Below are 23,294 nucleotides of genomic sequence, written 5' to 3' on the forward strand. Positions count from 1 at the left end.
GAGTTTATCTAAGAATTTATTTACTTTTCAATGAATTTCAATGATGACTTTCATCTGGATTGATGATTATCCGACCATAATTGTCATTAAATACCCAAAAGAAGCGAGTTAATTAACAAATTAGACTTCATTTTTGGCTTATAGCCTTAAGGCTAGAACATTTTATTCCCTGTTTTTAATAATGTAATATCAAAAAAAAGAAATTGATAAATGAAGAAACAAAAACAATAAATAAGATTATCAGACTTAATTATCTCATTTTTATACACATATATTTATATTGACATTGTCATTATTGGTTTGATTATTGATTTAAATTCTTATTGCATTCTGGAGAATCAGAAGCTCATCAGACATTCATTCACACTGGTCTTATCTGATTGTTATTTTGTTGGTTGAAAAAACATTGTGATAGTAAAACGTTGCAATTAAAGATCAAAGAAAAATGAAAGGATTAATCTCTTTGATGGTTGATTCGACAATTTAACTTTGTTCCTCATTGTCATTTACAATTACAATTAAGAGAATAGAAATGAATAGAGAAAGAGAGAGAGAAACAATTCGCATTACGGTTGATGATGTAGTCTTTGGTAGATGATTTATAGCTTTTATTTGATTGCGGTTGATAAAAATTGAGAATCAACAATTGAGTTGATGGATTGATGATTATGATTGTTGATTGAGTCAATTTTTCATAACAATGAAGATGTGATTTGACGGTGCGATGAAAAAAGTGTAAATGGATTTCTTGATGAGTGATGAAATTATTTGGTAAGTAATGATTTAAAATTGTGTAGGCAAAGATTGTTAATTGTCTCTGATTTAAAGGTGACCGTTGATTGCTAAAAGGACTACAAAATAATAAACATATATAAAAATCGCAGTTTACTGCCACTTTTAAATAACTTATTGATTGCTTTGAGGTTGATCTTTAAAAGTATTGGTAATCCATTGATTGTTGCAATTTTTTTTCGTCTAGGCTAAACGTACCATTCCATTCCATCTTTCTTTTTCCCGCTTGCCGTTACCTTTGTCCCTTTATGAACTACGGTTGAACCTTCAAGAAGTGGACCGCCTAAATGAGTAGATTGAGAGGCTGAGGTGAGCAAAGTTGGTGCTCCAGTAGCAACCGGAAGGAAGCGAAAATTTTTACTCGTTGATTCAGTCTTATAAGCTGGTCCAGATCGATATCGAACTTTAAGAAACAGAAACAATGGAGTCACAATCACAATCACAATTAAAACAATAGCAATTAAGCCAATGATCATTGCTGTCGTATCAGCTGAGCTTTTATGGGTAATCAATGTTGGCTTTACTTTACTCTTTTCTTCAACCATTGATGTCGGCATTTCTGGTAAAGGTACGTTAATTATTGGTGGTGTTCCTGTTGGACGTGTGGGTAAACGAAGTTTAGTTGTTGGATAAGGTCGAGGTGGAATCGGTAATGGAGGTGGCATTGGTCGAGGAGTTCGCGGTACTGGCTCCTCATAATCGATAATTGGCTCTTCTGGTGATGGTGACGGTCTTAAATAACTGGGCACTGTCCACTGATTCCATACTGTAGTTGTTGAAACTGTTGTTGAGGATAAAGGATATATGGGTGGTGACAAAGGTGATGGCGAAGATAAGGTAATTATAACTGTTCTTTCAGACGAACTTAAGGATGGCAATGAAGAAGAGGGTTCGCCTGAAGCTGATCCCTCGATGCAATCTTCTTCCTCGTCCACACATTCTTCATCCTCTTCATCGACTTCCTCTGAAACTGGTGTCGTTACTTGATGAGGTTTAGAAGTTGAAAGAGGAGATGGAGACGAAGACGAAGATGGGCTCGTGGTTAAACCACTTTTGGGCGGAATGTAAACAGGTGTGATTAGATCATCTCCTGATCCCATATCAACGAAATCTGTACACTTTTCTTCATCATCGAAACACCCTGAACCCGAGTAAATGAGATCATCACTCGTAACCAATGTAACATTGAGAAATAATTGCAATAATAATAATAATAACCAAAAATTATAACAAACAACTGGGTGTAATCGGCTAATCAGCATAGCTGAATCAAGAGTCGGTCATTAATTGAATTCATCTATCCAGTTATACCTGCAAGCGAAAAGAAAGAAACGAACAAGAAAAAGTACAATTAGATTGATGGTCAAATAAAATCAACAGATAATGGTGAATTGATTAAATAGGTTATTCAAAGCTTACATTCAAAAATAAATAACATAACAACAAAAGGGATAAAAATTTAAAACAATGGATGTTTGGTGTAAGCACAAGCCAAATTAATTTGGCAACATAAACACAAATGGTAGCTCATTATGATTGACTGGTAGCTATTAAAATATGTAGAAGCCTAATGGAAGGCTAGGTAGGAAACAAAATGATTAGAAAATGGTTAATTAGAGATGGATAATTAAACATGGTTAATGGAAGATGCTAATTGTTAACTGTTTAGAGGTAAACAGACAATAAGAAACACACACAATACAAAAAAGGCAGTTAACCAGAAAAAAAAGCCAAACAAGGTTCTTCTGATAGTGCGCGAACGAAAAAACCAGAGGGAAAATTTTGCTCCATAAAATGGCAGAAAAGTTAAATCAATACTAATATTAACATAGTAATAATACTAATAATGTTGATGGTGACAATAATTTTCAAAGTTAGCTGAGTAACAATTTAAACGAAGAGCAATAAAATCAGGGAAAAATAGAAAAAAAACGAGAGAAGCAAAAAAAAGGTCAGGAAAATGAGTTTTAATTACAGGGTCAACATTAAATAACAGAGTTTCCTTGCCAAAGAGTATTTTCTCAAAGCATATCATTAAAGCTGCCTTCAATAACGATAAAAACAGACAAGAAAAAGATGAGGATAATCAAGATTTTATATGATAGAAAATCACTCTCAAGAATGATTAGTTCAGCAAATTTTATATCATGGAACCCCAAAAATATCAAATGATTGAACCATTTTCTGGTAAAGCAACTTGAAGGCGAGAAGTAAAAAGCTATTGTCAGTGATTTTAGGTTAGACATTTTAGGATCATTTTTTTCAAATTTTCACCCAGAAAATAAAATGCCTAAACCATTAAACCTTTTTCCTTCCTATCACCATTATCATCATCATCATCATCATCATCATCATGAAAGTGATTCCAGTCTGAAACCTTGCAATATTGGGTTTGAATATCTTTGACAAAACATTGGTTAATATGATTAATTCACTTTCAAATGAAAAACCAATTTTACTGATTATATTAATCTTGTCAAATTGAATTATACTTGTATTAATACCTTTCAAAATGAGAGTTTACATTTGAAAGCAAATTAATTTTAACCCTTCAACTCAACTCTCTTGACAATTTATTTATCTAATTGACAAAGTAATATGATATTTGTTTGCCTGACTCGTTCAACAATTACATTGTTATCAATAAATCCTACGCACACTTCATTCTCAATCCTTAATTAGATACAATTACAATGTAAATGATTAAACATTAGCAATGAATGTGAAAAAAAGTGACTCAATACAATTAGTAAATTACATTTGATAGTAACCCGTTTTTGATAGTTATAATACAATAATAGAAGGCTAAAAAAAGCTCATTACTTTACCATTAGGCAAATGTTTACTGTTTTTAATCCAATTTGACGTAAATCTTAAATTAAGATTAAACAATCAATCAAAAAAGATTAATTTGATTGCTAATTAAAAGTCAATTCACTGAAATGGAACCAGAAAGTTATTAAAATGTAAAATACATTTGAATCCAATGTTGGCTGAAATTTTGGGTTAAAATCAACATTACCAGGAAAACCTTTAGACTGTTAATTGTTAATGCTTGTCCATTAAACAAGTGATTTTAAAATGAATTATAATTTATGATGGTTTTCATGATAATAAAGATGTTAACTTAATGGTGATAATAATATTCACTGGATTCTAGTGTTTACTTTGATAATAACAGGTAACAACATAAGAGCATTAAACCTTATTAAGGATAAACAAGAAACAAAAAAGGTAAATATTATATCAAGCTTGAAACATCAAGTCCCAGATAAAAACTCCCAGACGATATTTAATAGTAAATCAAATTCAATTAACTGATTCAATGGTTTCATGGTAAAATGAACATTCTGATGTGTATAAAAAAAAGTTAAAGGTTAACAGAGTAAATATGTTTACAAAGGCAACAGCAAAAAAAGATGAAACAAGTTCAACTCAACTGTAATTATTGATGGTTAAAACCTAATAACTTAATGGTAAAGTCAGTTTAAAAAGGTTAAATCATTCACTAAATCATCTACTTTAACCATCAGCTTTAATCATCTACTGGAATCATCTATCATCTGGTTGCTTCAATCATCTGATTTTAATCATGGCCAATTGATTGAAATATCAATTGTTGTCGAGCTGAAATTGGTGGCCTTTTCCAATTTTAATTAACTTTTAGATATTGATTTTTATTCATGATTGCTGGTTGATTTTTTGATATGATAATATGAAAGTTAACTGTTCCATGAAAGTAAATTTTTCAGGGTTCAACTCTGTACTTGTGTTGCTTTAATTTTGTTTTTCTCTTCATTTTGCATATTCAGAGGTTTGATTTTTGTTTCCCTATGATTTGGTTATTATTATTGTTAACGTTGTTCATTTTTATCAACAGTTAATAGTTGATAACTTTGAAAGTTAAATTTAGTTGACAGATTCGGTCAACTGGAAATGAAGTCCTGAGTATTTTTTATTCACAGGACAATAAACGTTCAATGAATCAGAAAAAAAGATAGAGTGGAAACAAGAAGATGAAGATGAAGGTTGAAGCACATAACACAAAATAATACAAAAAGGGATAAATTGATGAAAAGATAGAGTTGAATAAGGAAAAGGTAAAGGTTTTTTTTCTTGCTCCTTGCAAACACTGGATGAGGAGGTGGAAGAGAGTGGGGAATGGGAAAGAAAGAGAAGATAGAGAAATGAGAGAGAGAAGGGAGAGAAGAAAGGAGATAGACTGAATCTTTTGTTTGTATCATGAACAATGTAATGAAATATAAAATGTAAGGGTTGATGAAAAGCGCCATCGCAATGGGAATTTATAGCAGATAGTGTTGTGTGTGTGTATTTAGGAAGGATTTGCATGAGAAAAGGAATAAGATGATGATGAAGAAATGAGAAGAAAGCAATTGATGAGATTGAGAGAATTGATGAATTTAAATTGTAACCATACAATGGATAATAATGGATGAAAACAAATGAAGGGAAACAAAAGTGAAGAATGATGTTGAATGGTATTTACTTTGAATAAGGCGCTGGAGGGAAAGCAAGGCAAAGTTGGGAAAGGATAATGACGATTGGGTTAAACGTTTCAATGTTTAATAATGGAGACTCTCTTTTTTCTGGTTTTTTTTCTGGTGTGATAAATGGTTTGATAAAATGTTCATCACTACTTACCCCAGTTTTAAATTGATTGAAGGTGTAATTGATGGTGAGCTTGACATGATTCCTTGATTATTAACATAACCATCTTATGGATATTGAAAATGGGTAACAGTCCAGGGCAATGGAAATGCACTAGACTGGTTTGGTGGGTAATCACTTTTAGATGAATCTGGTAATGATGGTGATGGTATTAGAATAGATGGAGATACGATTGATAGCAGGATAACAAGATTAATAACAATTAATGAAACAATAAATGAAAATAAACTTTGCTTGCTTCCAATTAGACAAGAACAAGTACTATAAGATTGACAGAGTCGATTGGTATTAATGAGACATGGTTGGTTATAAGGCTTGATTTTCATCAGCTGAAAAAAAGGTAAACGCATTCAAAATGAGAAAGTAAAGACTAGAAGTGTTGGATACCAATGGAGAAGAAGATGAAGATGAAGATGAAGATATTGTGGATGATAGAGTGGATGTTATCCAGTGAAAGATGAAGAAATGTGAAGAATGAGGAGGAAAAAAAGGAAAGAGAGAAAGAGTTTTAGGTGAAAATGGTTATACTTCTTCAGAGTTTCATTCATTCACTTTGACATTAGTTGAGCATGATCACAAATCCTATGAGAATGATGAAGACAAGAATGAAGACAGAAAATGATGAAGAGAATGATGATGAGGAGAATATTAATGTTCATATAAGCCGGTATATTGAAACTCCGAGAAGCACGGCTTATCATGTAGCAAGTAGAGCTACAGCCATCTTTAGTTATCTCAAAACAATCAACCTGGTTTATCGATTGTAAAATGATTCGTTATTTTTTAAAATCATTTTTCCAGTTGCTCAGTTTCAAGCATTTCTAGCATCATCGTTATAAACAGAAAAGGTGCAAATTTCACTTGTAATATTTAAATTTTAATATTTATGAATATCATATAATATAGAGACATTAAATTTAAATTTAAATGTTCCTGCAAATGGAATTAAAATTGACAATTGAATACTTTCACAATACAGTATACATTTAGGCAAGTGTTGATAATAATATTGGTCAAATATTGTATACTTGAGGAATTATGATTGGGATTTTTATGGAATTGGGTTGTTCAACCCAAAAACATGATTTTAAAACATAAAAGTAGATTAAATTTAAAAGACAAGAAAAATTGGGTTCTCTAGAAGACGAAGATTTTCCAGATATAAGTTAATGATAAAATGACATCAAGTTCATGATAAGGTGAAGCTGATTCCATCGGTTGCAGAGTGAAATTGAAAAAACAATCTTGTCAGTAGTGTCTTGGATTTTTGCTTTTTGCTTCTTCAATTACTCGCTCAATCGTTCTAACAGCTTGTACGCCACTGTCTGAGTTTCTCATGCTTTGCGAGATTTCTTTGATTCGATTATGCATTTCAACGTCTTTTAAAGCGTTTTCAATAGCATCCAAAAGACGCTGCTCGCTAAACTCCCAAAGATTGATACGATATCCAATCTTTTTGTCAACAGCTCTTTGTGCATTGTCCATTTGATCGAGGAAACAAGGAATGATGACGAGTGGTTTAGCAAAATAAAGCGTCTCCATGAAAGTACTATTACCGCCATTTGTTATAACCAAATCAACCAATTCAAGAACTCGTATTTGGTCAACATAATTTTCACCCCACATGTTATCAGCCAACTCGAGTTGATCACCACGAAAACCTTTAGAGACGATAAATTTATGGGGAGATTTGGCCAAGACACTGATTATGTCTCTCATTATTCCCAAATCATTTGAAACAGCTGTTCCAAGTGTAAAATAGATCAATTTTCCAGGTTTATTGAAAAAGTCCCGAGGTATTGCAAGTGGTGTAACGCCAGGCGATCTAATGAAGCAATCAACTCGATGCCATGCTGGCTCTCTGGGTAAACACTCTTCATAATCCAATTGAGCTGGATAATAGTAGAAACCAACTGATTTGGGTGGAAGAACCATTTTTAGAGGATTAAATTCTGGCGGTCTTTTCATTGAACGCAGCATTTCATTTGTTTTTTCAATATTAACTGAATTGGCTTCCAAAAAATTTTGGGCAACCTCTTTCCAAAGCCTTTTATCGCTTGTTGTAGACAAACCAAACCCGTAAGGTGGACCGTTGTGATATAGATTGAGAGGGTTTGCTGTTTGTAAAGATATGACCGTGTGGTTTGTTACAAATAAGGAGCTTGTAAAATCACACCAACCATGGATCAGGGCATCAAATTGAGTCTGATGAACTGCAATAATTTTATGAATGCAAGACTCAAGTCTTCGATACTCGGCCACCATATGCGATAACCTTTCCTTATCGGCTTCAGAGTAGTTCCTGTAACGTTCCAGAGGATTTTTTCGTATGCTGTCAGGACAGCTATCCATCAAATTTATAAAAGAATCATTGGTCCTAAGAAGTCCTTCAGAAAATGGCAAAAATTCGATACCTCGAGATTCAGAAAAATGCCTAAATTTTCTTAGATGTGCGAAAATAACGTGATGTCCCTGTCGCTGTAGCAATTCACCAAATCCCAAAGCTGCATTGATTGGACCATAAGAGTTTGTAGCGGTTATAAGAAAGTGGTATTTTTTTGGCATGGCTGTAAATTTAGCACCAAATACGATTATCACTGAGAAATTTGTAACAGATGAATGCTTCACTGGAATCGATGAGAAAATTTATGCAGAATTTGTGTTGAATTTACTATTTAAAGACTATTTTAGCAGGCTGATGATTTAATCTTCACTTTTACAGCTAGAGAGATAAAAAAGAACTGTGGAGGCAAATGAGAGGGAAAGCAATTAAATGTTGAATGTTTACTGTTTATTAATGACGTGATAAATGGTTTATAAACTGTTCATCACTACTTACCCCAGTTTTCAATTGAATGAAGGAGCAATCAATGGTGAGTTTGACATGATCTCTTGGTTATTAACATAGCCATCTGATAAGTAATGGATATTGAAAATGGGAAAAACTCCAGGACAATGAAAATGCAGTGGATTGGATTAGTGATTGATAACTTTTACATAAAGCTGCTGATGATATTGAAGACAAGATTAAAGAAAGAAAATGATGATAAGAGGAATATTAGTCTTCATATAGCCCGGTTTAATGTAACTCCGAGAAGCACTGCTTATCATATTATAGTAGAGCTACAGCCATCTTTAGTTATCTCAAAACAATCAATCGATTGATTCGTTTTTATAACTTTCTCAGTTTCTAGATTGACTTTTTGCATTTATTATTATATTATAGTTACATAACTTTTATACCAAGAAAAGGTGAAAATCGATTAATGTAAATCATTTTAAAATTGATTTTTCAAGTCGCTAAGTTCATTTTGAAGGATTTCCAGCATAATTGTTGTAACCAGAAAAGATGTGAATTGATCAAACATTTTGAAATATTTAAATTTTAATATTATATTATATTTATAATTGTAATATTACATAGAGACATTACATTTACATTGAATGGAAATAAAGGGATTCACATTGACGAGTGAGTATTTTCACAATTTACAGTAAGGTTCATTTAAGTAGTTTTGGTTAAAATTTGATCGATTAGACTTGTACACTTGGTTTATAATAATGGCCTGTATAATATGTAAAAATAGAGATAAATTTTCGCTCTCTTGAGAACTTTGCTAAGTGGGGATTTTATGCAACAACAAGGCTATCGTTAACTACAACTTTAGGAGTTTTACGCTTATTGTTATGCAAAGTTAATTTGAATCTACCATGGGCAAGGTAGGGAAGAAGGAATAGGATTAAGCCACCAATTAAGATCATAGATCCAGCCCAAGAAAATCCTGGGTCATAAGAGCCAGTTAAATCAAACATCCAACCTGCATTAAATAAACAACAATCATTAATCAGTAAGTTCATTAATTAATTACCGTATCGGCGAACATTAAGGCACAGTGCTTATAAATGAATAGACTTATTTATAAGCACATTTACATCCATTGCCCATGTGTAAAAAAATCAGTTCAAATTGGGACAATAAATTTTAAATTGGTCAAAAGGAAGCCTCTTCGATGAAATTCTTGCTTCTTTTCAAACAAAAGCCACTCAACAGTTCTAATTGTCAGATAAAAATCGTGGAAGCTCAGCAATCGAAAATTATGACAGGTAAATCAGTCAATCATTGCTGAATTCAGCGTCTCAATTACTAGCAGATGTGCCTCTTATCCGATTGTTTTGGTGCTTCTAAATGTGTCCATCTCACTTAGAAGCACTGTGCCTTAATGTTCGCCGATACGGTAATCAAAATAAATAAATATCAAAACAGTTAAGAGTCTTACCAACAATTGGAGGTCCAATTAAACAAGCAACTCCTTGAAAAAGTAAAACCAATCCAAAAGCATTTGTAAGCTTTTCAATACCCAGAAGATCAACCAATATAACGGACGTTAAACTAACATAGGCTCCTGTTGATTAATAAAATATAAAAGTACGTTAGATTAATGTGAGTTAAATAATCATAGAACATTAATCATGATTAAACATACCACAAGTGATCCCAAATATAGCACAATACAAGGCCATGTAGGTGTAAGTTTGGACAAACGAACTGAGAATTGTTGTAAGGCCACAAAGAGAGATACAACAATTGAATAATAAAAGTCGATTAATTACTTGCAAGTCTGAGATAAAGCCAAAAATTAATCGACCAATCGTTGATGCAATTCCCATTATGGCGAGTAAATTGGATGCCTCAGAATCAGAGGCTAATTGCAATCCAACAACACGGTCTTTAATGTAAATATGGGGAACATAAAAGCCCAGAGAAGTCAATAAATTTGAAATTGAAAAGACAAGAAAAATTGGGTTTCGTAGAAGACGAAAGTTCATCATTTCATCGAGAGTATCTCGGACTTCAGCGCTACAAAGAAAGGCCAACCAATCAGACATACACGAGAATTTGAACTTGGAGATGATTGACAATGAAGATAAGGAAGAGGAAGAGTTTAAGGAAGATGCTGATGATGAAAGTGACGATGACGAGCAAGAAGAAATAATATACTTGGATGAACTTTTCAACATTTCATTGTTTTGTAAGTTGAAATCATTGTTTCTGTTAACCATAGACTTTTCAATGGATGCTCTCGTATCAGGATTAGCGTCAGAACCAATGGATGAAGTACTCAAATCATTCACAGCTGATGTTGATGCTGAGTAGGACAATTTATTGTTTGGATTGTGATTTGTAGGAAGATTTAGGTGCATTAAAGATGCTGAATAAAATATATCTCGTCGATATAAAATACCACATGAACTGGTAACTGAATGTTTCCGTCGACAGGTTGTATTACAAGATTCCATGTTTGCCACTTGATTTTCTTGTTGAGTTGAATTAAATTGGTTTTTGTCGTTACCTATCTTTAAATTTTGCTGCATTAAATAATTATTTGTGTTTCCATTGGCAATCGTTAAGCCATTCATTAGATTATTACCAATATTCAAATTTTCATGTTTTTCTGCAAGTTCACCTGAAGGTTGAAGTTGACCAGTCATTGGTGGATACAAGGCACATATGGAATGACGAGATGGACTTAGTGGCTCAGATATGGTCAACATGGGTAAGCGTGTTTGATCGTTTTGTATATTGTTTCCAAGAGCTAAACTGGATACTGAACCAACAACTGGTCCATCAATGTTAGAAAAGGATGTATTTATCATAATAGTACCAATATCTCTAGCGTTGTTTTCCGGCTTTTCAGCAGTTATCTTTTTAGCTAAAATAACATTTCGTGGAGTAACTTTACTGTCATTGATAGGTTCTTCAATTATCTTTTTGCAGGAATCAACGTTATTATTATTGTCTGCATTAACTTGATCTTCATCCTCGTCAGATTCGGTTTCTTCAAGAGGCCTTAATAAAGCTCCGAAAACGCAACAATTTAACAGCAGGCTTGCAATTATAAGAAGTCCCCCTCGCCAACCATAAAGGCGGATGAGCCATTCCGTAAGCGGGGCAAAGGCCGCACTTCCAATTCCAGAGCCACATACTGCTATGCCCGTTGCGAAAGCTCGCCTTTTTTCAAAATAACACGTAACACTAACAATAGCAGGAAGATAAATCAATCCAAAGCCAGCTCCTGAAATACAGAAAACAACATTGTAATATTATATAATGTTTACTAGAGGCTGATGCGGTTCAATCATGGCTTTCAAGGAGTGTAGAAATTTTCTTTAAATCCTTTTAGTTGGACACAATTTTTAAGCAAACATTTGATACATTGCCTTTAAATTGTATTTTTATAGTATTGTATGAATAGATCAATTAGTAAAGAAAATGTAAACGATCAACTTACCTGCACAAATTCCAATAGAGAAAAAAAGATAAGTAACATTGGGTGCTATTACACTGGTCACTAATCCAAAGCTTGCGAACAAGGCACCAACAATCGTAATAGTACGGCAGCCATATTTATTTGTTAGTCCACTTGCGATTGGACCTAATTGATTAAATGTTGTGGAAAAACTTTAATGAAACTTTAATAAACTTCACAAAACTTTACTTCAGAGAGTTATTGAGCAGATGTAACATCGCACATTATTCAATGATTCACAGGTGAATAAAAACAAACTAACTGTTAATTCATTCTACTTCTATCACACTAGATGTCATTACTTCCAATGGAAATTTCAAATTTAAAAGAGCGGTAATATCAAGTTGAACAATTGTTACTAAAGAGTATACTCTTTGATTGTTACAGTAATTGTTGACAAATTAAGTTGAATATAAAAACAACAAAATAGCAATTTACTGAACTTTAGCTAATTCTTGATACTTGTGAATACGAAATTTTATCATTCAGGCTAAATGCTGACAAAATTTGGAAGAATAAACTTCATTGAAGATCTAGAGTGATTTAAAAAGTGACTAACCGTTGAAAATTGTCAAAATTATTGAAACAACCTGTTTTAAAAAACAAAACAACATCGTTCATTGTTTGATAATGAATTTTTTTCAAGTTTATCATTCATGTTCCCTGGCACCCCTCCAAGAAATTAAGGTTAGTACAAAAGAAAAATATGATTTGATAAGTTGACAATTTGCGAGTAAATAACAATACGATTCCTTGTATCAATTATTAATAAAACAAACATGTAACTCTTTTTGTTTATCAAAGTAAAGATTTATGCTGAATTACGTGCATAAAATAAGTCCTTCGAGATCTCAAACCATTAGTCTAACAACTGATCAAGAAATCAATTCTATTAATTCTATCAATTCTAATAGTTTTATTTCTTTCTCAACAGAAACATGGTCAAAGTAGAGTGGAGCGAGGATAAAGAAACAGCTGTTTTAGATTGATTTGCGATGAACAAAGACCTTCAATGTAATAGTTACTGTGATTGATTTTAATCTTACCAATTCCATAAGTGATCCCAGTCATGATACTTGGAACCCATGCTGTTATTCCTTTACCTGCCTTGAAATGTTTCAACAATTCAACATAAAATATGCCGAACGTGTAAGTGATTCCATCGGCAAGGAAATGAATCATGAAAGAGGAAAGGACAATCATCCAACCATATCCACCATCAGGAGCTTTAGGATAAGCCTTTGTTGGCTTTAATCGAGTCATCTTAACTCGTAATTAATCTTTGTGCCAGATGAATAAATTGAAGCAGATTTAGTCGACAATTAATTTGTGACCCAGGGTTAAATCTGGTAAAACCGAAACAGAGGGAAAAAGGATTACAATGCTGAATCATTTGACAAGACAGGGCCAAAGCAGTTTGATTTAGACATGATTACGTTCATTGACTGGTTGCTGTGACATTTCAAATCTATTGCAGTTCCAAAATTGTTGAAAGATTAGATGAGATGGAATCAAGTAATTGCTTTACAGGCTGAATGCGCTCACGTGTTTATTAAAAACACTCATCTAAAAGAGTTATATGAATTTGGTTTGAAGCCAATACAAATAATGTCTTCACATCACTTGCTTATCAATTTATTAAATTTTCTTGGCTGACCTACTCCTAGAATCTTAATTACCAATCAAATTTCGTTATAAGTAAATATTGGTTATTGGCGTCAATATTTAGGGTTGAACTTGACTTATTTTGCACTCAAAAACTCTGGTTCTGGTTTCAAACATGATACTTATTTCAAAAGTAAATGTTTACAATTAAACAATCAAATATCCAAGCATATTGACAGATGAAGCTTTTTCAACAGATAAATAGATTATCAATATAAATTGCTGTTTAAAATTCTAGACATGATTTAAAATGATTAAAGAGACAGTTGATTCTTAATTAGCTTTGGTGAAAGGCAAGGCTAAATGTTGCACCACTTTAGTATTTTTACGTAATATTTGATTAGTCTGTAATTATTCAGATGAATTAATTAGCTTAGCTAAATATAGCCAAATCAATGAATCTGAGTTGCTTTTCGTCATCATCATTAATCAGATTTATTAAAAGATGAAACACTGAAATGTTAACTTTTTCTGCCAAATCTAATTAATTTTATTTCTTCGTCATACAGATCTTATCTGGAAATTCAGGAAAGCGAAAAAAGTCGACCTTTAAACTGGTAATTTGAGCATCAACAGTTAAACAACCAGGCAACAATCAATTGAATTTGAACCCTTGTATCCTGTTTAGATCAGTTCAGTTGAGATACAAAACATGTAAAAATGGATACATTTGCTCTTATATTGATACAATTTAACCATTTTGTAAATGAGTCAATGGTAAATTGTAGGATTGAATAGGCCTCAATGTCTGTTATTTAATTAAACACTTCACCAGTAATTACAATTACAAAGTTAATACATTGGTTTGGCTTTTGGTTTTGCTTGGTTATGCAGTAAAAAAGGATGAATGCTTACAGTTTTGTGATGGCTTGTTCAACCAATGTGATTTTGTTGTCCAGTTAATGATGTTATCATCTGACAATTGGTTTGACGGTTGACTTGACAATCCTAATTGATTTGGTTGAAGGTAAATTAGGAGACTCTAATTAACCACGATCCTTCATCCGAGTCTCTCAATTAGTTATCTTGTGCAGCAAACAGTTGATCAGTTTGCAATATAATGAGAGATTTTTCAAACCTCCCATTGGCAATCAAAATTTCTGGTACTAATGTTGATGTTTTTCTTGGGATTGGACGAGCAAATACTGAACAACTGCAATTAACAACAAGCTGGAAACGAAAATAAAACAAAATTAACTCATAAAATTGAACTTGACCCGTGTGTAAGTTTATCCCATGTTTGTGCGATTCAATGGATGTAAATGGAAACGGATCTTAACACTTGTGTTGGTAATTTTGGCACAAAATTGCAATGCAATTGCTGTAAATTGGTTTCACTTTCAAGCTTGTAAATTAACATATAGTGGTGGTTAATTGGTGGAGAATAGCAATTATAATTGTAAAGATGGACAAATTGGTCAGCTTGAAACATTTATGGTTAAAATAAATACTAACCCCCAGCACTAGAGGTAACCAGATCGAGTGAAGTCGTCACAAAAGTGCAAAATGAAAAAACAGCTCAAAGCAAAGAAGGGATAACTAATGGAATAGATTTGACTGGAAAATGGTGATTTTCATGGATTAATGGTGATCAACTCGGAAACAAAAGATGACAAATTTATTGTTAGATTAACTAACATTCATTACACTCTTATCTTACAGTCTTTTGTTCACCTTCATTATTATAACAGTTTCATCACCATCTATTCACCATCTTCATCCCAGCAAGCTAACAATGAATTTTGGGTGAATCTATTGACAGAGGTCCTTAGTAACAAGTCATAGCAAACTGAACATGAGAGAACCTTTCGAATTCAATCCTTTCTTTCTTTCTCTTTCTTCACTATTTTATTTCTGTCTACGATTCTTTCATTAAATTGAAGGTTACTAACAGAGTCCTCAAGATTTTCCATCAGCTGAACCATGTTTTCAAGTTTCCTTTGGCAGTCAACACCAGTAATCACAGAGCATCCTCGTAACTGGATACAACCGTCATTACAAATTGTAAAATGAAAAAAGTAATTAAGTGAGTTATCTTTTACACAATCTCTTTACTTTCATTAACTTAAATTTTGAAATTTAATACGGCGCATTTAATTGAGTTGGTCATTGACTTAAACCATTGCCCAAAAATTTTCCCAAATAAGATGTAAGCTGAGAGTGGAATTAATTGCAAGTTTATTTGGTAAATTATGAATTACATTGGAAATTGTAAATACTCATGTTTTGAGTCTGCTAGCTTGGAATAAATATTGCAGTGTTCCAGGAAGCAGAAATATAAAAAAACATGAGCATTATTGGCAGATTTTTGAAAAAAATCATTCTATAGAGAGTAAAATAGTTGCGTTTCTAGATTAAATACAAACACAATATTTGAATATAACAAGCTTTATAAGTATTCGAATAATAAAGTGGGCCTGATTGTTGGATATCATTTTAAAAAATTAACCATGAACACAACTCTCTTCGAATGTATAAAAATCAACTGCTGGTAGATAAATAGATTGTTTTGAGCTTTCACTTAGATTATTTCGTATTAAAATGTTTTAGGAAGAATGCAAATTGTATTTGTCCAAAAAATCAGTCAATGGACGTCATGTCATGGTCATAATCATTTATGGTCCTTTCATTTGAAATTTGAGTAGACCTCAAGAGAACTTAGAAGTTGTTTCACTGCTTTATTTCTGGCCTCTTCTGCGCTTGAATTACTCCATCCAAAACCAGTAATGACAGGATAATCATGGCCCTCAGGACGAACTTCGCATCTGAAACGGAATTCTGTTCCATTTTCCTGTTTAAATTCGTCATGATTATAATTTAGCGAGCAATTCAGGTCGCTAAGCAGATCTTTCAAGTCTCCATAGGAAATATCTCTAGATGGCGAACCCAATTTTAGATTTGTAATTGCTTTGAAAAATTTAGCTGCTACTGTCATCTCGTTATCTTTTACATTTAGATCCTTAAGCAGTACAGCAATTTTGTCAGTCGAACTCGTCTGAGGAGCATTGATCTAGGAAGTAAAAAATTGAGAAAAAAATCAGAAATATAAACACGAAATGAAATAGTTACAAAAAGATTAAATTGGGCGGTGAAATAAACCAACTTTCTTGGCTATACTCTTAGGAATGAACTCATTACCTCAACATCGTTCTTAGATGGTTGAAAGAGTGTATTAAACAGACTTTGGATTTGCTAGACAATCATAACAATTTTTTATAATTATCAATAGACTCACAATTGTCAGTATTTTGATATTAACTATAATACTTAAATTAGGGTATCACAGAGCTTTAATTTACTTTAAAAAACGAGTGAGACTACAGGTAGAGGTACACAACCCAAAAAGCCAACAAGGTTTAGCTAAACAGTGTAATAGATTGGGAATAACAAAGTCAACTTACTTTTTCACAAATTTTTTCATAAGCGATTTTTGCAGCAGCAGTTTTAGCCGTCTTCTTATTTTGTGCTGAATGCTCAACATGAATGGCGTATTCCTTGATATTAATTACACATTTGAAAGACGGTGCACCAACAGTAAAGTTGGAGGCTTCTCCAACATCCATTACTGGAACAAACCGGCATTTTTGTCCAAGTTCTTGAAGTTTACCAACCCAATTAATAGCAACTTCACACATGATGATGTTATCCAAGAAAATTGATTAAAACTAATAAACAAATAAAAAAATAGCAATAGCAACAAATGTAAAACAACAAAATAAATGAAAAATAAAACAAGAAAAAGTATAAAAGTAAAAAAATCACATAAGACAGACAAGAAAAGGAAGAATGTAAACTTAAAGGGAGCTAAAAGATTAATGAGTCAAAACAACTGATGATCACCTTTTAGTATCTTCAGAGTGAGACTCATAGTCTTATTACGGTTACTATTGTTTTCCCACTATCCTGAGGAGAGATTGTTCAATATTAACTGATGAAATGCATAAGTAAGCTTCCATACCTTTGGTTGCACCACCCATTACCAACTAGTTAACTCAGGTTAAGAGATTAAGGCAACTCCTTCATTCTAGATAATTCACCAGAAACGCGTTTTTTTCAATTTGTAAAATATCTTAACGAATTCATTCAATCAACTTGTGTAGTGAATATCTTGTTTTAATTCAGCCAATCTGATGATTAAATGGATAAAATTCAACATTAAACCGTGAGAAACTATTGATAATTCAACTAACCCTTTTTAATCATTTGTTTATCAAAATTTTGATGATTATTTCAGTCTTTCTAACAAAAATTGAACATTGTTAAAATTATCAAGAGTGAACAAGTGAGCATTTCTCATCTTTTGTTTCCAAGATAAATTGCTCTCATCATTAATTATTTCATTTGTCATTTTATTTCTGTTTGATTGATAGTTAATTTTTGTCGACTTTAATGTGTTTGTCAAGTGAGTCAGGCAGAATTGAATTTTGTGAGCAAATGTGTTTATTGTCAATAGACCTTTAATTAGCAATAATTAACCTCTGTGAGTTCTTTTATGCAAAATAAGTTTATTGTTTTGATAGAATATTATTGAATTTTAATTATGAAGCAATGTATAAATGAAGACAATGATAATAATCATATGTGGTAGATGTTGGAGATGATGATTCAAAAGTGAGATTGATTGAGTGCTTGATTGTTTTGGCGTAGTCAAAGTTGAAGAGTAATTCTGTGATTATGATAATAATTCAGAAGATTTAGTAGTCTTTACATGATTCAATGATTTCTTCATCAACTTGGTCAATTTGGTGAGCAATAATATATTCTATTTACGCAAAATATCATGCAAATCTTGAGGCAAACAATTGATGATGCTATTTAGTTGAGTTTCCACTCGTTCAACAATATCTTTATCGACAGGTAAATTTTCATTATCAACAGTTTTAAGTTTATCTTTCATAGTTAATATGAGATCGACAATCTCAATTTCAGCTTTATCACCGATCCATTTAACAAGGTCCGCTTTAGAGATGGACTCAATGTGGAGGGCTTTCAATTTTTGACTAACTTCACCAAAACGAGATTCATACCAAGCAGAAAAATTAGGAGTCCGAAAGAATTTACGATATAAACTGTTCCAATCTCCTTTGATACCAGTTGTTAATTGTGGCCCTGCTGTCTCTAAAGTTTTGAGAAAGTCGTCAGGATTGAAAGGTTGAATCATTGGAGCCGATTTGAAGGGAGAAATGTCTTTTTGTAATGGCATTAAACTAGCTAAATATCTTTCCAGAGGAATTAAAAAGCTCGAAGTTAGTTCAATGAAATATCTTCGCATTAGGGTACTTTGAACTTCATGTGGACGTCGAGATTCCAGTCCTTTGAGTAATTTCTTCAATACAACTTGATCTTTTTGGAGAAAAGGTTTGTACCTTGTATATAAACCAGGTTTACACTCGAGTGTTTTGATTGTTTTGCCCTTCCAAATCTTAGCGTCAGGAGTCCGCTTGGGAGCTAAAGAATTGGAACAAAAAAATATTTAGAAACGAACAATAGTATTTGTTAAGCTGGATTGAGTTAGTTTAAAGCAATCAAACTATTTAGTTTGATGAGTCGTTAGTTTAACTTACAAGGGGGACTATATTCACAGATTCGTATTATGTGTGGCCAGTGTTGCAAAGTTTTTGCAAAAAATGGATTAGTGACTCCAAGTATCACAGGAGGCCTGTAAGAGAGAAACTTGATTGGTTGAAATTTCTAGTCACAAGGGTAAATTGAAGCAAAGCTTTGAATCAAGTACTCACGGTGATTGACTTTTTTGAGTGTATTCTTTGAATTCGGTATCATGAATTGTGAAAAATGGTCGAAAATCTGAGGAGTATTTCAAAGGCCAGATCATAGATACTAAAGACTGTACCATCTCACAGCAAATATCAGGAGTTGGAGCCATCACTATGATGGGTTCACACGTTAAAACAAGTTCCCAAAGAAGTTGAATATGGGAAATAATCGGAAGGAAACATTTGAAAATGTTAAATTCGTAAAGAGAAGGTATTGAGATGATAGGTTGAGAACCATTAATGACAAAATTTGATGAAGGAGATGGGAATTTAGCTGAGGATTCACTTGTGGGAGAACAACTGAAGTCGTCGTTTTTATGAGGAATATGAATTTGTAAATGAACACCTAACAGTGAGAGATTCAAGGTACGTCCTGGATTTGGTGAAGGCCATAAATCAATATTATTGATGGCTGGTAATAAGAAAAAAGAAATAAACAAAATTATAGATTAAATAGGGGTTAAATTAACTGCTAAATTATGAATGTGGAATATTGAAGATTCCCTCTTTTCGTTAAGTATTTGAACCAACAAAATATTAAAATTAAGTTATACCTGTAAATAAAACATCTTCTCCATTATCGAAATATTGAGGAGCTATCACAGATACTATTTGAGAAAATAAGTTTACAAAAGGGAGTCGGGTTAATATGACAAGTGATTTTTGGAAATATCCTCTTCTCGCTGATCGATCCTTTACTTGACGGAAATAAACATAACCATAAGTGTAACAGGCATCGGCCTAAAAATTAAGGTAACAATATTTTATTAGTAAAATGAATGAAGAAATTAACATGAAATCAACAGACCTGAAGAGCGCTTAAACATTCATTATTATAATCACGATAAATTGTGAACGATTTTCGTGCCATTGGGCCCAATCTTGTGCGAAAATGAAACTTTGTATCGCCCATGCAGCCAGAGTTACTATCAGGAAAAGATAAGTAACATATATTTGTTTTCTAGAAATAAATAGCGGTAAAAATAAGAGCGAAATTAGCCTTTAAGATCCTGTCTTGTCTTAATCGCTTCATGAGAAAAAACAAAAGAACCAGAAAAACATGAAATAACCGTAATTTCATGGTTGAAGTCAATGTGAAGCTGGAACTTGGTATCGATTCCTTCTTTTTCCTTCAAAAATGTTATTCCGGGTTTGCTTAAGGGTTTCTCATGACGTCATGTTGTTATTAAAAAAAGTCCGTACTAACCTCTCTTTCGCTTAGTTTAACATGAGAAGGATAAACTTTCTACAACCGGAGTGAACAGGGTGAAAGATAACGGAAAATGTAGAAAGAGAGACAAGAAAGAGAAAGAGGGTAAAATTAAAAACGGAATCGGGTCAGCATCAAATATTCAAATATTGGTTATGATGATGAAGAATACCTCAATAGCTTGTCCTAATTCAATGTCAAAAGTTACCAGGGCTATACAATGAATCCAATTTCGAAATCTATCGTATGGCAATAAAATGAACTTGTCCGGATGATTATTGGCATCTCCATTTGTCTCGTGGGTTGAGGAACTACTCCAATGATTGTTATCCATGATTGTTTATCTATAAATCAGAAAAAAAATCATTAATGTCATGAAAAAAAGCAAGGCATGAGAAATTCAAGTGTATAACATATCTTAACGTGTTTGCAACAAGAAGAAATGTACTTACAAGTGAGTTGTGATGATTTTAAACTCGAAATTAATCTCGATTGATCCTTAGAGTGGTCATTGGCTCATTTGATAATCTCAATCAAATGGAATGGCATTAAACTCAATAATTAAATCCAAGTTAAAGCAGTTGAACACTAGTAGAGATAAAAAGAAAGGTAGAGATTTTAGGCTCAACAAGCACAATAAAAAAGCAAATTTCATTTGAGGAAGAAGAAAGGAAGGTTATTAGCAGTAAAAATAGATTTGCTGAACTGCAAATTGTTTAGATTATTATGCTGACTAAAAATGAGAAACGTCAAAATCACAGTTTGTTGATCACTTTTACATTCACTATTGTATTCACTTTAAGGTCAAGAAAATGGATGTTGTTTGTTGGTAGATAGGATGGAATTTTGTAACCAAAGTTTTGTAGGGTTGATTACCTTATTGATTAGAGGCATGAGCTCTTATTCAATCATGTTGATCTATGTAAGATTTGGGTATAAAGGAACACTAATCAGGAAGAAGAAACGGGTTAAACAATTGCTTGAAGGAAAACTCTCAACATCAGAGTAACCAAAAATATCAACATCATCAATACAATAACATCTAACATAAACCGAGAACAAATTGAATGATGAGAGTAATCATTTTTTATTCTTGATATCTCATTTCCAAGGACACTAATAGAAACGTTGAAATTAGATCAAGTTGATATCAAAGAAATAATCATTAATAATACACCGAATTGAATAGAGATGTAAACATAAACCAAAAAGGAAAACAAAATAAAAACTGGATTGTTGATCAGATGTTAGCCTTTGTCTCTCTTTCTCTCCTTCTCTTTCTTGCCCCACTTTGCTAGATGGTTGCTCCAACTGAATACTTTTGTGCCTCATTAAATAGTTAAAAATCTCACCAAACAATTACAATAATATTTCCAACATTTCACTAATCTTTCCAATTTACTATTCAGCAATTTGATAGAAACATCATTGGTAAGTCAGGTAGGTTTAACTTAGGTAAGTATTTTCCATGTTTCTCATTGTTTAATCTTTGTACCAACTATTCTATTAATTGATAAGATTTTCAACCAAATTGGGTGCCAGTCAATTGTTGTGAATTGATAGAGGATCAGTTTACAATCCTCTATTTCAACATACAATTCATTAACCAGGATTTAAAAGGAAACAATTTTGGAACTTAAGTTTCCAATGGAGAAACAAAGAAGTGAAAAACCGGAAGAAGGCAAACAACCAGGTGGGTTGATGGTTAAATTTTGTTTAGTTTAAGATTGAAACTGAAAAATTTCTGGTAACAATCTCATCTGCCAGTTGATATCTTAATATTAATTGAATAATTTCTGCATAAAACTCGGTTATCAATCGGAAAGCATTAAAGAATCAATTGAAATAGTGTTTTCACTTGTATCGAGCAACATTATACTTACCATAATACTTTTAAAATTGAACGGTTTTGTACGTTAAGTTAACAATTTAATATTGCAACAAATTTTAATTTAATGGCAGGACCAAGTAATCCGAAGAGAAATGAATTTGGACATAAATCAACTTGCCCACAAGTAGCAAACGATCCAAGAACACGAGATGAATATCGTAATATTGGTGAAGATTGGTTTGATAGCCACAATAAAAGATAATCAATTTTTCCAGTCGATTGCCAACAGTACTGATAATCCACCGAAAGTTTATTTTAAACGATGAGAAATTTGCTCAAATTTGACGATATCTTTTAAAGATTGTTCCAATTTACAAAAAAATTATTCAACTCTTTTGCTTTTTAAATGTAATTTTATATTCATATTTGAATAAACAGACAAACTTAATGAGATGCATTTCAACCAATATATCACATATTAAAAACACTAACTGATAAAAAGCTTAACTATCAACGTAAAGATATAAGACAAATGTTGATTAAGCTCAGAATAGATAGAATCACAATTAAATGAAAAAGGCATTTCAAATAGTCCGGCCTCGCGACTAGAAGATGAAGAGAAACTCATTGCCATAGCTACTATTGAAGGGCGCGTAATTCAACTTGCATATTTTAAGCGCTTTTAACAGATTTAACGAAATTCATTATAAAATCTTTATCAAGATTATCGATGATTTTAGACGAACAATTCTTACATCAGGAAAAATATACAGAGTGGATGTTCACACGAGATAACAATTTTGGAAGTTAATTAACTGCAGGTTTTGAATTACCATTGTTTATTCAATATAAATTAATATGAACATTATCATTATTAATCAATCTGAATGGGAAAATAATGAAATGTTTACATAGAAAAATTGTGTACACATGAGGAGAATTTTAAAAACTGTTTGGATTTGTGAGGAGAAGCTTAAATGCTGATTATTACTAATGAGCAAAAATATCGCCTCAAATGATTTGAT

General features: G+C 32.4%; 5 protein-coding genes and 2 long non-coding RNA genes across 12 annotated transcripts; 2 read left to right on the top strand and 5 right to left on the bottom strand.

The window, feature by feature from the left end:
• Nucleotides 1–130: 130 nt before the first annotated feature.
• LOC107371542 (uncharacterized) lies at nucleotides 131–6,195 on the bottom strand. Of its 2 annotated transcripts, none has more exons than XM_015939660.3 (2): nucleotides 5,455–6,195; nucleotides 131–2,103 (listed from the first exon to the last, which is right to left on the bottom strand). In XM_015939660.3, exon 2 carries the CDS (start codon nucleotides 2,052–2,054, stop codon nucleotides 981–983), a length of 1,074 nt encoding a protein of 357 aa, XP_015795146.1. In that variant the 5' UTR covers nucleotides 2,055–2,103; nucleotides 5,455–6,195; the 3' UTR covers nucleotides 131–980. The 2 variants fall into 2 exon arrangements, with proteins under 2 accessions (XP_015795146.1, XP_015795145.1); XM_015939659.3 differs by lacking the exon at nucleotides 5,455–6,195 and adding an exon at nucleotides 2,212–2,466.
• A 141-nt stretch (nucleotides 6,196–6,336) lies between these two features.
• On the bottom strand, nucleotides 6,337–8,660 carry LOC107371807 (uncharacterized). 2 transcript variants are annotated; one of them, XM_015939969.3, is made up of 2 exons: nucleotides 8,321–8,660; nucleotides 6,337–8,222 (listed from the first exon to the last, which is right to left on the bottom strand). In XM_015939969.3, the coding sequence occupies exon 2, from the start codon at nucleotides 8,044–8,046 to the stop codon at nucleotides 6,730–6,732; it is 1,317 nt and encodes a 438-aa protein (XP_015795455.1). In that variant the 5' UTR covers nucleotides 8,047–8,222; nucleotides 8,321–8,660; the 3' UTR covers nucleotides 6,337–6,729.
• A 188-nt stretch (nucleotides 8,661–8,848) lies between these two features.
• Mct1 (Monocarboxylate transporter 1) lies at nucleotides 8,849–15,333 on the bottom strand. The gene is made up of 7 exons (XM_025162642.2): nucleotides 14,910–15,333; nucleotides 14,310–14,624; nucleotides 12,836–13,135; nucleotides 11,772–11,915; nucleotides 9,966–11,555; nucleotides 9,759–9,884; nucleotides 8,849–9,299 (listed from the first exon to the last, which is right to left on the bottom strand). The coding sequence occupies exons 3-7, from the start codon at nucleotides 13,050–13,052 to the stop codon at nucleotides 9,112–9,114; spliced, it is 2,265 nt and encodes a 754-aa protein (XP_025018410.1). The 5' UTR covers nucleotides 13,053–13,135; nucleotides 14,310–14,624; nucleotides 14,910–15,333; the 3' UTR covers nucleotides 8,849–9,111.
• Nucleotides 12,140–13,449, top strand: LOC149093221 (uncharacterized). Its single transcript, XR_016199714.1, has 2 exons — nucleotides 12,140–12,476; nucleotides 12,724–13,449. It is a non-coding gene; the product is annotated as an uncharacterized LOC149093221 (long non-coding RNA).
• Nucleotides 15,334–15,615: 282 nt separating the features above from the next.
• On the bottom strand, nucleotides 15,616–17,581 carry LOC107371619 (uncharacterized). Of its 2 annotated transcripts, none has more exons than XM_015939759.3 (3): nucleotides 17,413–17,581; nucleotides 16,856–17,119; nucleotides 15,616–16,464 (listed from the first exon to the last, which is right to left on the bottom strand). In XM_015939759.3, exons 2-3 carry the CDS (start codon nucleotides 17,087–17,089, stop codon nucleotides 16,081–16,083), a joined length of 618 nt encoding a protein of 205 aa, XP_015795245.2. In that variant the 5' UTR covers nucleotides 17,090–17,119; nucleotides 17,413–17,581; the 3' UTR covers nucleotides 15,616–16,080. The 2 variants fall into 2 exon arrangements, with proteins under 2 accessions (XP_015795245.2, XP_015795244.2); XM_015939758.3 differs by lacking the exon at nucleotides 17,413–17,581 and adding an exon at nucleotides 17,295–17,360.
• Nucleotides 17,582–17,876: 295 nt separating this feature from the next.
• LOC107371640 (protein DENND6A) lies at nucleotides 17,877–22,463 on the bottom strand. Of its 2 annotated transcripts, none has more exons than XM_015939785.3 (9): nucleotides 22,322–22,463; nucleotides 20,891–21,026; nucleotides 20,611–20,782; nucleotides 20,436–20,474; nucleotides 20,037–20,189; nucleotides 19,783–19,969; nucleotides 19,193–19,640; nucleotides 19,019–19,113; nucleotides 17,877–18,902 (listed from the first exon to the last, which is right to left on the bottom strand). In XM_015939785.3, the coding sequence occupies exons 3-9, from the start codon at nucleotides 20,770–20,772 to the stop codon at nucleotides 18,217–18,219; spliced, it is 1,770 nt and encodes a 589-aa protein (XP_015795271.2). In that variant the 5' UTR covers nucleotides 20,773–20,782; nucleotides 20,891–21,026; nucleotides 22,322–22,463; the 3' UTR covers nucleotides 17,877–18,216. The 2 variants fall into 2 exon arrangements, with proteins under 2 accessions (XP_015795271.2, XP_015795270.2); XM_015939784.3 differs by lacking the exon at nucleotides 22,322–22,463 and adding an exon at nucleotides 21,315–21,659.
• LOC149093222 (uncharacterized) lies at nucleotides 21,667–22,720 on the top strand. Of its 2 annotated transcripts, none has more exons than XR_016199712.1 (3): nucleotides 21,667–21,878; nucleotides 21,957–22,131; nucleotides 22,401–22,720. It is a non-coding gene; the product is annotated as an uncharacterized LOC149093222 (long non-coding RNA). The 2 variants fall into 2 exon arrangements; XR_016199713.1 differs by having other exon boundaries at nucleotides 21,723–21,869.
• The last annotated feature ends 574 nt before the right edge of the window (nucleotides 22,721–23,294 follow it).

Source organism: Tetranychus urticae, chromosome 3 (genome assembly GCF_039701765.1).
Source record: "Tetranychus urticae isolate SD_2017Ah chromosome 3, NJAU_TeUrti_SD_1.0, whole genome shotgun sequence".
In the NCBI taxonomy this organism is placed as follows: Eukaryota; Metazoa; Arthropoda; class Arachnida; order Trombidiformes; family Tetranychidae; genus Tetranychus; species Tetranychus urticae.

Bases quoted from the DNA above. Each gene is read 5' to 3' on its own strand.
- Mct1 (XM_025162642.2), bottom strand. From the start codon at position 13,052: ATGACTCGATTAAAGCCAACAAAGGCTTATCCTAAAGCTCCTGATGGT. The intron at 11,916-12,835 runs GTAAGATTAAAA...TTAATCAATTAG, and splicing joins TGGGATCACTTATGGAATTG to GTCCAATCGCAAGTGGACTA. The intron at 9,300-9,758 runs GTAAGACTCTTA...TATTTAATGCAG, and splicing joins AATTGGACCTCCAATTGTTG to GTTGGATGTTTGATTTAACT.
- LOC107371619 (XM_015939759.3), bottom strand. From the start codon at position 17,089: ATGTGTGAAGTTGCTATTAATTGGGTTGGTAAACTTCAAGAACTTGGA. The intron at 16,465-16,855 runs GTAAGTTGACTT...TTTACTTCCTAG, and splicing joins ATGAAAAAATTTGTGAAAAA to ATCAATGCTCCTCAGACGAG.
- LOC107371807 (XM_015939969.3), bottom strand. From the start codon at position 8,046: ATGCCAAAAAAATACCACTTTCTTATAACCGCTACAAACTCTTATGGT.
- LOC107371640 (XM_015939785.3), bottom strand. From the start codon at position 20,772: ATGGATAACAATCATTGGAGTAGTTCCTCAACCCACGAGACAAATGGA. The intron at 19,641-19,782 runs GTATAACTTAAT...TCTTATTACCAG, and splicing joins AGAAGATGTTTTATTTACAG to CCATCAATAATATTGATTTA. The intron at 18,903-19,018 runs GTAAGTTAAACT...CCAATTCTTTAG, and splicing joins CTGTGAATATAGTCCCCCTT to CTCCCAAGCGGACTCCTGAC.
- LOC107371542 (XM_015939660.3), bottom strand. From the start codon at position 2,054: ATGCTGATTAGCCGATTACACCCAGTTGTTTGTTATAATTTTTGGTTA.